Raw genomic sequence first — 13178 nt, 5'->3', positions numbered from 1 at the left:
AAAGCTGGCAGGCCAGCCAGGCTGAGGCCAAGCTGTCATCAGCCAGAGAAGGCTTTGCCACTCACCCCCTCCCTGCTCGTAGAGACTTAGCGCCTCTTACACCTTCAGAACTGGGCACAGCAGGTGGCCTGGGCCCAGCCCCATGACTTTGCTCTCTGTTTTCTATAATTAAGCCACTTTGGTCTAGGCGGTTGGCTGACAACAAGAGAAGGGAGGCCCTCTGCTCACCTCCCCTGTCCCTAACCTCCTTTAGGCTCTCTTTTAGAGTCAAAGAAATGAAAGCTTTAATGGGGGAGCTGTAGGCAAGGATAGAGAGGGAGAAAGAGAGAAAGGTAGACAAATGGCTAGTCGTAAGTCTGTCCTGGTCTTGACCTAGAATACTGGGCAAGAAGCAGCATCTAGGGCTTGTGACTCAGGCCAGAAGCTCTCGCAGCCTGAGCTGCCAGAGCCACCGAAGAAAGAGGCCAGCAAGAGGGGCCTGACCGTGAGGTGTGGAACGTGAGTTAGTGGCAGCACTGAGGGCTCAGCTCGCCATTCAAAGTCCTGGTGGGGACCTAGGTGGCAGGCTCTGGTTTACATCTCTTCCATTTGCACTCTACTAAAATTGTTCATAGAATCCCGACACCAACTCCAATATGCTGCTAGGGCTGTTAAAGACACTTATTCCAACCGGGAGCTCGTCCAACAAATATGTATTGCAATGGCAGATCAAGGGAGGGGTAGGTGGGAGTGGTTTATCACTGTTGTTTATACAGAATTGCTGTCACGTGGTGATAATAAAAAGCAGACAGATTAGTTTTGTTATTGTTGTTCAACTTTCCTACCCACGATTGACTGTACCTGGGCAGACCATGCCCCCACCCCTCCTTAGTGTACCCAGGGTACACATCCAGTGGCTGCCAGGGGCTGCCTACTCTGCCAGACCTGAGGGACACAGCAGTGAACAAGCCCTACTCTTGAGGCACCGACATTCTAGTGGAAGAGACAAAGAAACACAGATGAGAATGATTGTAGCTGATAGCAAGTGATGTGCAGAAAATTTAAAAAGGGAGGGGTGGTAGCCAGTGACTAGGTGGCAACTTTGGATTGGAGGGTTTAGGAAATATGTTATACAACCATGAAAGAGGCAGCCATGCAAAAATACAGGAAGACCACCTCCGAGAGAAGACACAGCTAGTGCAAAGGCCTTTACCAGCATGGCGAGGGCACAGTGAGCTAGGATGGTATGAGGGCACTGCATTGATCACTGTGGCCCTAAGTCTATTAACTAGTTTTAAGCACATACTTTGGGGTAGGCCTGTGCTAGTCAGTGAAAACACAGACAAATAAGGCTTGAAAGTATTTGAGAGACATTTGCTAAATTAATTTAATTATGTATGTAGTAAAGAATTTGGTCTTGCCCAAAGACAGATCTGGCCTTTACTCATACCCCCCTCCCCCCTTGGAAAGTAGCCTCTAAACTCTTGGAATTTCCTGAGTGACAGGAGTGTCTCTGTTATTCAAGGTGGGGGCCCCTCAGCCCACCTGATGGTGCATGATAATGAGGTGACTCATGTTGGGCCCCTCAGGCCCCTTGGTATTAGACTGACCTCCAGGGAGGGGAAAGTTGGAGACTGAGTTCAAGGAGGTGATCAATCAAGCAAGCCTACAAAATGAAACCCCAACAAAAACTCTGAACACTGAAATTCAGGTGAGCTTCCCTGGTTGGCAACACTCCATGTGCCTTATCACATACGGATGCCACAGGATAATGCATCCTAAGGACAAAAGCAGTTTTGTGTTTGGAACCCTCCCAGACTCTGCCTTATGCATCCTTCTTTCACTTATTTTTGACCTGTATCCTTTCCCGTAATACACCTGTGAGTATAATAGCTGTCAGGAAGTTCTGTGAGTCCTTCCAGAGAATTACTGAACCCGAGGGTGGTCTGGGGAACTATCTGAACTTCCTGCTGCTGTGAGGAGTGAGGGTAGTCTTGTGGAGGACTTAAGGGCCTTTAGACTTTGCAGCTGGGCTGACTCCAGGTTTCATGTGACCTTAGAATTGAAAGGGATCTGAAGATCATCTAATCCAATTCCATTTTATAGGTGAGGAAACAGGTCTAGAGATGGGAACTGACTTACCCACAGTCACGTAACGTCACGGCAGAGTGGGACTAGCCCCTGAGTGTCCTGACTCCCAGCGTGGTATGCTTTCCACAGTTTTACAGTTTCTGTTGTAACTTCAAATGTGAGGCTCAGCAGAGAAAAACTTACCCTGAAGCCAGACTGGCTTTGCTACAAGGAAGTTTTGCAGGTGTGCCTATATTTAGGGAAGTTCATTCCCTACCAGGTTTCCTGCCTTGACTCTGACATATTTCTCTTTAAAATATTTAAGCTGAAATATGTAATGTTTACAAAGTAAGGGACTTATATAAAAGAAGAATCAAAGCTTTCATTGGGTGAAAACACATTTTTTGGTAAATTCTTTCTTTTTTATTGAACTTCTATCATTTTCATATAATCTAAATTTTATAGTTAGAAGAGATCTTAGCGATTTTTTTTGGTTCAACCCTTCATTATACACGCAAAGATGCTGGGGCAGAGAAATAGAAAGAAATCTACCAAGCTGACCTGGTGAGTCAGTGGCAAGGACAGGCTGAAATCAGGTCTCCTGACTCCCAGCATAGCCTTCATTCAAGTCAGGATGATTTCCCTTTAGCAGGCCAAGACAGTGTTGCACACATTTATAAAAGTACTTAAGCAACCCTCACAGAATCCCAAAGCAGCTTATTTTTGCTTATCTTGCCTGGGCAGCATCAGGCTCTCTTACTCTGTCATAAATTCTTTAAGCAGCTACCAGATATTCTCTGTATTTCTCAGTGGGTAAGGGGGGAAGGGGGCTCTTGTCACTTTTCCTCTAGAGCAGGAATGAACATCAATCTGCCAATCCCATCACTGAGACAGTGTGGACTAAAAGGCAAGACTAGGACTCAAACACCTTGATTCCATCAGATTTACAAAATCATAAAATCTACTGCGGGCCTCATATTATTTTAACCGGGAAAATCTTTTTATCACCTCTAGTTAAGTACAATATTCAAATAATGGCCTTGTTTCTCTAACAAGCAACTAAGGTGTGTTCTCCTAATTACCCTACCTAATTATCTAGTGACTACATTCCTGAAGCACAGGAACAGATTCTTGCACTTGGTCAGAGGCCCCCAGAGTGTGAGCCACCTATAGAAGGTGTGAAACAAACACAAGAGCTAATCTATGGTAACATCCCGCCACATGGGGCCACTCTCAACTTGGATACCCAAAGACAGCACAGATGTTTCTATGTTTCTATGCTATGATTCTGTGATATTCAAATGATGAGAAGATAAATGTGGGTTAATTTGCTTCTATACTAAATAATCCAGACTATTTTATCTTGTTTTTTTGTTTTTGTTTTTGTTTTTTTTTTTTGCCCTCTCCCCCTCCTTTTCTTCTTTCTTACTGAAAGATTTCAAGAATCCAATTACTTGGCTCCTGATGGCACTATAATCCCAGCACTGATCTTTAGAAAAGGGAGCGATGATCTCAAAGCCTAAGGCTGTAGGGAACCCACACCCAGAGGCTGCTTACCTAACAACACAGGTAGCCTTTCCTGAGCATTTACCATGTGCTATGCCATGTGTTAGGTTCTTCACTTCATCTGATCCTTGTAACAGCCCTAGAAAATAAGGGCTGTTTTTAGATCTCTCCTGAGCCACAGATACGGTCCTCATTCAAGGTCACAAAGCTAGTAAATGGAGGGTCCAGGATTCAAATTTGGATAGTTTCTGCTTCAAAACCCACATTCTGAATCACTATTCTATTCCACCTCCCTAACTGAAGTAGGATCTCGAAAGCAAGATTGCTGAGAGATTTTCATTATAAGGGATAAAACCTGAGCCCTGGAAAGGGTAGTAACTTCCCCCCAGAGTCACACAGCTGTTTAGGGGAAGAGCTAGTCTAGGACTCAGTTCTTGGATTCATTGTCCCAAGTTCTTACTACTCTATTATACGGTGGAGAGAAGAGTTTGGCGATATTTTTGAAAAATGAGCTACCTCCTACATGACTGTCTTTAGCCCACTCTAGTGCCACAGGGCCTGAGGTTTCACAAACAGCTCATTGTGGATTTCCCACTAGACCTGCAGCTGGAATACTGTCACTGTGAATGTGACTGCCCGGAGTCAAACACCACAGTCAACTGGAGAAAGCGGCCTCGTCTCCCTCAGGAAGGAAAGCAGAACTTGAATATGAGTTTTACCTTGTCACTCTCGCTCAGAAGGAGGGACGTGACTCTCCTCTCTCTCCAGACCAAGAGATTTGTCAGAATCACCCTTCTTTCTCTACAAGTGCGGCAGACCTCTCAGGCAGTGAACAAGTAATGAGAGATCTGATCCAGCCCTTCCTCAGATACCTCCCAGTTTAAAAGTCCCAGGGGAAACAGGTTCTAGTTCCCTGGAGTCTTCAAGTTCAGAGGGAAGGGAGCCAGTACTCCATCTCTGGACAGTTCTATAGCTGATCCTGCAGCTTGCTAATGAGAAGGTTTCTATAAGGGGTGGTAGAAGATAATCAGGTGTCCAAAGGGGAGGGAAGGGAAAGAGAGGGAGAAGGAAAAGACTACACAGAGCCCATGCAGGCCTATAGGTGTGTGACCTCTGCTCCATCCTAGAGCCACCAGTCCAGAGCAGTGGACATGGCAATGGTTCTTGGCTCTCCTCTGTCTCTTCCCTGCTTACCTGTGGCTGCTGAGTGGTTAAGGGTCTCTGAGGAGACAGGATAGGGGTCCTGGACAGCAGCTGGTTCATTTTGCTGATGACCAGTTCGGTGATGAGCTGTCTGTCCTCCACTTGGTGTTCCCCAATCAGCGGCATACTACAGTCCATGACCTGGTGGAGGAAGTGGCCCAGATTAGGAAAGGGCCTGGAAACATCCAAGGCCTGGTACAGTCGTTCAGAATGAGCAGGACTTAAGCCAGCAGAGAGAGGTTGGGGTGAAGTTGGTGCTTTTGTCTTCGGCTGGAAGCATGTTCCTTTGCATATATTGGCCTTTATCCCCTTCTCCTGCAAGCCTTTGCCTTGGGCCTCCCCGAGACTTCACCCATGCCAAGGCTCAGTGAGACTTCAGTCTGGTGGCTGAAGGTAGTGGGGAGAAAGAGAGAGCAAGGAGAGAGGATGCCTTCCCTTTTCACCACCAATCCAATTTTTCCTGTACCTCAAGGTCCAGATCAATGTTCCTCCTTTAGGGAGTGTCTGCTTGCCCAGGATCATAGACTCTGTAGTCCAACTCTCTCATTCACGGATAAGAAAACTGAGACCCACCGAGAGGTGGAAGGTATGACCATCCAGAAGTTACATGCCTAGGAGACCATGGAGTAGATGACGAAGCCCACTTTGGGCTCCTGAAATGAATCCTCTGCAAATACCACCAATTCTTGGCAAGGAGCCTCTCCTGCTCCTCAGAAGACTGGACGGGAATGTGTGTGAAAGACCATATGGCCACTGACTCTCCCTTTAATACAGGAAAAGAGTCAGCAAAATTGTGCCAGAGGCTCAGGCTGAGTCAAGTGTCTCAAGGCTCAGAGAAGGGCTAAGAAGAATCTCCTGCACCCAGGAGACCTGAGTTCTAGTCCAGGCTGAGACACCGATTCACTATGTAGCCTTAGGCACATGTTCATGGCATTAGGCCTCCGATGTCTCACTGGCAAAATGAGCAGACTGGACCAAATGATTCCCAAGACCAGCTTCCTAAGACCAAGAATGGCAAAACCACTAAAGTCTTCCCAGAGGAGTGGCAGGCTAGGACCTAGGAACCCAAGTCTGGCATCTCTTACCAATGGTGTGGGTCAGCCTAGCTGGTTAGAAATAATATCTCCCACTGGCAGGTGTGTTTTTGCTATGCATACCCCCTGTCATCTGGAAACCTTCCCAGGGCTCAGAAGACTCTAACATAAATGCAGTCTGTGCTGCCCATGTAAGTCTCAAGCCAAAAGCCTGGCCTCCAGCCTGGGGGATTGTCTCTTACTGAGATACTGTGTGGGCCAGACTCACCTCAAAAATGTAGTCTTTCCCATCTTTGCCATGTACAGCTTTGACAGCACAGATGTCCAGGCCACCAAACATCTCAGAGCAGGTGTCCACCCACAGCTTGTACCTGGAGGGGAGGGGAAGGTGTCCCGAGGCTGGGGCATTAGTCCCATGCTCTCCTTGCTGTCTCTACCTCTCCCAGCCCCCACCCCATCCCTCCCGCCCTCCACCCCCATCAAATACACTGCCTTGTCTACAGGGCCCTCTTGCTTTGCTTTCCAGATCCTATCTGCCTTCCCAAGCTCAGGACAGGTCTCACCTACTCCAGGTGGCCTTGCTTGGCCATGCCAGCCCACAGTAACTCCTCCTTTCCTGGACCTTCTATGGCATGTCTGGTCTTTATCGCCACAATTCAGCACATAACCCATTCCTGCCTGATCTTGTTAACTGGGTGCTTGGGCCTTTGTGTTCCATCTGTCTGGCCTGATCAGAGGCTCCCTTTGGGCAGGGCTCATTTCTTACACCTCCTCATCTAGGGCCGCCTCCCCTTACTTACCTGTCTGACATGGCGATCTGCTCCAGCATTGCAGAGCCAGTGTTTGTCTTCCAGTTCCCTGAGATCGACGTCCTCCTACAACAAGGTCCCGCCAGGACAGGACAGACAGTGAGCCAGGCCAGCAAGAGGAGGGCTCACCACCACTTTTCCCACCTGCTTCTCCCGCAGAGAGCCGGGGGCCTGTCTGCTGAGCCTAGAGCCAGGCTGCTTCCACCAACCCCGGCCTGCAATGCCCTCCTCCTTTCTACAAGAGTCCCACCCAGACTGCTCTGGCTCCACGGAGCCTTCCCTGATCCTTTCAACCAGATGAGCACTTGCTCTCTTTAGAACACCTAGAGGACTTTGCCTGCACCTCACTTAAAATCCTGCGTCTACTTGTTACTTTAGTTATTTGAGCTAAGTCTTCTGTCCACAAGTCCATTAATCACTTGAGGGTATATATTTTGTCTTGTATTCCCAGCAGCCTACCCACTTGGTATCTCGGCTGAGTTGGTGTATACAAACTGAATTCTATTGATCCTGGAAATACCCTCAGGGTTCCTGTGAATAGCTCCCCATGGCTTCCTTACTAGCTCACTTATCCATTCAGTAGTTACTTTTGAGGGCCTACAGTATCAGCAACATGGCTCTGGACAAGTCAGTTAACCTCTTCAGGCTTGAGCTGCCTCATCCATCACGTGGAGCTGATGGAATCGAGTCCCCAACCCCTTCCCTTCCGTGCCCTCTGCACCCTCCCTCCAAGAGCATGTGTTAGAGGCAACTAGTCTTGGACGAAATAGGAGGCAGGTGACCTGGTTTCTGGTTCTGCATTTGCTCTTGACTGGCTGGATGACCTTGGGTGAATCACTTCACCTCTCTGCGCCTCCCTTATCCCTATGTAAACACAGGGTTGTCATGAGGACCAATGGATACAGTTTTAAATAAACTGTAAAATACCAAAAATATGGTTTTTAAATTATTAGTCTTCACTCAGACATAGTCAAGAGGAAGGGGATGGCCTAGGGGACAGAAAAGCCCTGCTCAACTACTGACAGAGCCCTTCACCTGCTGTCACTCACTATGACTGAAGACTGGATGATGTGCTTCTCTGCTCAGCAGTTCTCAGGAGTATTCTCGCAGAGATCTGATTTCAGACACTGAGAAACCGAGACACACGCCTGGTACTTCAGGGCCCTGAGCCAGCCCAGTGAGCCGACCGACATGGCAGTAACAGCTCCTCACATCTGTATAGCACTGACTACCTTCCAAGGTTCTTCCTTCCCAAATCCCTTGCCAGAGCCTCACTGCAACTGCCCTGTTGTGAGTAGGCTGCGATTCCTGCCCCCACTTTACAGACAAGGAGATGAAGACGCAGAAAGGTTAGATGACTTGTCCAGCATTGTATATCTAGTCAAAGTAGATACAAGATAAAGACTCAGGACTCTTGGTTCCTTCATTGTGCTGCGCTTTTACCTACACCCCACTACCTAGTTCAGAAAAGACAAACAACTGACAGCTGAGTGGCTTGCAAAATATGAACAGAAACACAAAGACAGATCATAGTAAAAATAATGCTGTCTTCCTAACACTGGTGGTTCACAGGTGTGTTCCTGTGGTGAGGCTGGACTCCTCAAGGACAGGGGCAGAGAGTCCCTCACTTCCATGTCCCCAGCACAAGGCCACGGTACATAATAGGGTCTCAGAAACTTTAAGTAATAATAATGTCCCTTATACTTTACACTTTTCTCTAACAACAGGATGCAGGGCACAGATCCATGCAGGCTACCTGGGGCACATGGGAGCAGAAGGGAAACTGAGAAGCCATTTAGGGAGACTCGCAGGTCATCCGACCTCCACAGAGGGACCCACATTACTGCCTACTGACAGCAGAGCAGGAGCGGCGCATTCTTTCCACCGACCGTGGCTGCCTCTAGGTCTCTAGGGTGAGGGCTGGGGGAGGAGGGAAGAATCTCAAACCTTATCTTGACTATTGCCAAGTCAGTTCTTTCTTCTGAGAGCAAGAGAATGGCCAAAAGTTTGGGGAAGAGGAGCTGAGAGGGCCTAAACATTCCCCCAAATAACTGACGGTCCCTTGCAAATAAAAAAAGTAAGTAAATGGTCATCATCAAAAAATCTACAAACAATAAATGCTGGAGAGGGTGTGGAGAAAAGGGAACCCTCTTGCATTGTTGGTGGGAATGTAAATTGATACAGCCACTATGGAGAATAGTATGGAGGTTCTTTAAAAAACTAAAAATAGAACTACCAGATGACCCAGCAACCACACTACTAGGCATATACCCTGAGAAAACCATAATTCAAAAAGAGTCATGTACCACAATGTTCACTGCAGCTCTATTTACAATAGCCAGGACATGGAAGCAACCTAAATGTCCATGGACAGATGAATGGATAAAGAAGATGTGGCACATATATACAATGGAACATGTACTCAGTCATAAAAAGAAACGAAATTGAGTTATTTGTAGTGAGGTGGATGGACCTACAGTCTGTCATACAGAGTGAAGTAAGTCAGAAAGAGAAAAACAAATACTGTATGCTAACACATATATATGAAATCTAAAAAAAAAAAAGGTTCTGAAGAACCTAGGGGCAGGACAGGAATAAAGACGCAGACATAGAGAATGGACTTGAGGATATGGGGAGGGGGAAGGGTAAGCTGGGACGAAGTGAGAGAGTGGCATGGACATATATACACTACCAAATGTAAAACAGATAGCTAGTGGGAAGCAGCCGCATAGCACAGGGAGATCAGCTCTGTGCTTTGTGACCACCTAGAGGGGTGGGATAGGGAGGGTGGGAGGGAGACGCAAGAGGAGGATGATATGGGGAAGTGTATGCATATGAGTGATTCACTTTGCTGTGCAACAGAAACTAACACAGTATTGTGAAGCAATTATACTCCAATAAAGATTTACTAAAAAAAAAAATTATAAACTTAAAAATAGTAGGAATTGGGTGAATAAAGGTAAAAAAGATTCTGTGCTTCAGTTCTTCACAAGGGCTCTTCCCTGCATACTTATTGGGGGCCTACTACACGCCTGCTACTGTACTAGGAAGCAGGGCCACAGAGATGACTCCGGTTCTGCCTAGAGAGCTCAGAGGAGCGTGGTACAAATACCCAACGTGTGAAAAGCACTCAGCTAGAGGTGTGCAAAGGGTTACAAGAAGGGAGTGCAGGGAAGGGACTCCTAACTAACTCCAGGGGTGGGGAGTATACGCACTAAAAGGAAAGATGAGGGAAGAAAAATGAAAATAGATGGTGAGAGAGGGATGCTGCTCAACCCTGACATCTGCTCAAGTCCTGAGTGGCAAAGATCAAATTCATATATTGTAATGTTCTCTCTTTGTAAAGAAAAACACTACCTTAACATTTTTTACAGTGTGAAGTTAATATTTCCAAAATTGGACTTGTAAGCCATTTGCATTCTTATGTATTTTATGGAAGATCAGGTAGTCTTGAAATCTTTTCTTTTTCTAAATTGTACTGGAGGAAACGTTTACCTTTCCATTCTGGCAAATGGACAGTTACATGGAGAAGTCATCTATTCTCATAACCACTAGGCTTTTAATGTTCTTTAGTGTTTGCAGGGCTATATCGTTACGTCAGGAGTTTCTTAACTTTTTCTGTGCTCTGGCCGCCTAGTGAAGCCTATGGATTCCTTTCAATGTGTAAAATATGTAAGACGTGTGAATGTAAAATAAACCACACAGGACAACAAAGGAACTCAATTATTTAAAAGAATTTACCAAAAGAGTTATCAAAAAAAATAAACAAATCTCAGATCAGTAAAAAATATGTTTCTTCGTAAATAACAAATGTATTTACAGGTGTGAATGCAGTGGCAAGTCTAACTACCATGATTCTTAAATAGTGATAAAAGTAACTGGTATTCAGAGATATCTGTCACAGGTGTATGTGTACAAAAACCTCTGTGATGACCATTAGTGACAAATCACGTGTGCTGCTGCTGATACTCTAGTCTGCTCATAACTGAGGAGAATGTCAGATTCCACTTAGAGGCTAAATGAAAATAAATACTCATTTTATTTCTCTCTTAGTTCAGGAACCCTATCCTCTGCCTTGAAAGGAAGCCAGGCTAAGACTCCCTTGACTTGAATGGCGCCCGCTCTCTGTTCTCTGCCTTGTGGGCCAGAGGAGGCTAAACTGAGAGGTGGCTACTACCTGGTGGCCGAGAGTCTCCCCAGAGCTGAGGAGACAGCGAAGAGCATCTGTGGGGACCCCACCCCCACTCACATGTAAGCCTTGTAGTTGTTGCCTATCTTCTGGACCCGGATGTCATACTTGGCGTCAATGAAAGGCTCTGCTGTGGCGTAGGTCTGGGTGAGGGCCACCACGCTGGCAATGTCTTGGAAATCGTAGTGGTTTTCCACTCTGACCTAATGTTGGAGGAAGGCAGAGAGGGAGAAAGGGACACACACACACACACACATCGAGAGTCACAAGAGCCCTGAGCCCCCAAACCCATCAAGATGTTTCCATCCAGATGCAGACCCGAGAGCCACATCTCCCTAGGAAGTCCCTACTCTTTTTTTTTGCAGTACACGGGCCTCTCACTGTTGTGGCCTCTCCCGTTGCGGAGCACAGGCTCCGGACGCGCAGGCTCAGCGGCCATGGCTCACGGGCCCAGCCACTCTGCGACATGTGAGATCCTCCCAGACCGGGGCATGAACCCGTGTCCCCTGCATCGGCAGGCAGACTCTCAACCACTGCGCCACCAGGGAAGCCCCGGAAGTCCCTACTCTTGAGCTTCCCTTCCCAGGGCTCAGGAGTCACATTTGTTGCAAAGAACACAGGGACCAGTCAGGTGGCCTGCACTCTGCTTGCTGCAAGAGGACCGTTTGCGTAACACTCGTGGCTTCAGAGGGGCCAAATGGTCTTCTCCTTGAAAAGAAGTCATCAGCAACAGAGGCAGAAGAACAGTCCACAACCAGGCTCTCTGAAAAGTGCCCTTCTTGGCCTCAACCCCAGAGCACAGCAGCCCCAGCCTTACCTTGCCCATGCCCGAGTGAGCATGGCCGATCTTCACCACCACAGGGAACGTGGGCAGAGTCAGCTGAAAGCAGAGGAGAAAGGAATGAATTGGTCAGAGTGTACGTGTGGAATCTTACAAATATTTTTCTGGGAACACCCTTGGAAGGGCTCTTTAAAGAACTAGTGCAACCTACTTGCCTCACAAATTAAAAAACTGAGGCCCATAGGGTGACAGTGACTTGCTTAAGGTCACAGCATATTAGTAGCAGAACCATAAGGACCCTGCTCTCCGACTTGGTACTCTCTACATCTTTAAAACGTATCGCTTCATCCTTCATGTGTCCAGCTTTCCTGTACTGAACCTGGCTTTTCTCCCCTCTTTCACACTCTCTTCCTTGCTCACCAACACCCCAAACTCACCACCAAACACAGCTTACTTAGTATGCGGAGGCCCATTTCTGCCCAGCTTGGGGTTTGGAAGAGAGCTGACATAAGAATTCAACACGTTTATCACTCAAAAGAGATCCTTAAGAGAGTAAACATTACCTTGAGCTAGCCGTATTTTAACAGAGGAACTATGAAAACTTAAAAGAAGAAGAACTACCCCCCAAAGGCAGGATTTCAAGCTGTTACAAAATGGCGATGGAAGAAATACCATGGTGGAGGGGGAAAAGTGCTGGACTAGACGTCAGGAGACTTGCATCCCAGTCTCTCCGCAAGTCCCTTTACCTCCCTGGGCCTCAGCCTCCACATGTGCCAAGTGAAGAGACTGGACTGGATGCTTTCGAGATCCCGTGCAATAACACGTCAGACTCTATCTTGGTTGGGTGTTGCATGAAGAACCAACCTGGACACCAAATCTCATCCTTCTCAGTCAGGCCTCAGCTCTCTTTCAGTTTCCTTTTCAAACATCACCACCACAGCAAGATGAAAACATGTCTTTCAAAGGAAATAATGTTGACTCTGAGAAAAGTCAGATTCCCATGGGAATCCTGAATGGGACCAGATACTGGGAATACCTGACCTGAGGATTTCAGTATTCCTGGCTGAGGCCAGTTGAGACTGGGGTAAAATCATGTAGTTCAATCCTAGTTCGGAGAAGGAAGTGAGGCTCAGAGAGGCAGAGGCTGCCAAGCTACCTAGTGACGGAATCAGTACCCAGCCTGCTACCTCCTGGTGGAACACTGTGTGGAAACACCCTATGACAGCAATCCCATGGGTTTCTTTCTGTTTGGAGGCTCAGAGCACTATGCCCTCTGTCAAACAGTGGACAGGCCTCCAGTCCGTGGCCCCAAGTGCCTTGCTTCTTTGTTTTCTAAGCTGCCCCACCCTCTATAACAAGATGTAGTCTCTCAGCTGAGTTGGGGCCTGAGATAGGAACCAGGGTGGCCTAGGGTCTGGAGAGAGCTTTGAGAACCCAGGTTTGCCCTAAGTGATGGGCTACCCTGTGCTTTGAGCCCCGAGCAAGAGCACTGTCCTCAGACATCTGCAGAGTCTGAGCTCTGGGCACGGGAAAGGGTTTCTAAAGCAGTGGCTGCTTTCTCGGACATCTCTCCCCACCCCCCAGCCGACAGAGCCAAGACACACACA

The 13178-nt window shown here is 47.4% G+C and overlaps 1 protein-coding gene across 1 annotated transcript in view; it reads right to left on the bottom strand.

Moving 5' to 3' along the window:
* Positions 1-13178, bottom strand: part of SYN2 (synapsin II) — a 172855-nt gene that overhangs the window by 15992 nt on the left and 143685 nt on the right. Inside the window, exons 6-10 of the mRNA XM_060109559.1 lie at positions 11608-11670; positions 10851-10993; positions 6593-6667; positions 6061-6163; positions 4750-4899 (exon numbers count right to left, since the gene is read on the bottom strand). Of these exons, the coding sequence (XP_059965542.1) occupies positions 4750-4899; positions 6061-6163; positions 6593-6667; positions 10851-10993; positions 11608-11670 (534 nt within the window). The remainder of the gene's footprint in view (positions 1-4749; positions 4900-6060; positions 6164-6592; positions 6668-10850; positions 10994-11607; positions 11671-13178) is intronic.

The sequence above is a fragment of the Mesoplodon densirostris genome, chromosome 10 (genome assembly GCF_025265405.1).
Source record: "Mesoplodon densirostris isolate mMesDen1 chromosome 10, mMesDen1 primary haplotype, whole genome shotgun sequence".
NCBI classification, from domain to species: domain Eukaryota; kingdom Metazoa; phylum Chordata; class Mammalia; order Artiodactyla; family Ziphiidae; genus Mesoplodon; species Mesoplodon densirostris.
The sequence above is the reverse complement of the archived record's forward strand: the minus strand, read 5'-3'. Positions and strand labels throughout refer to the sequence as shown.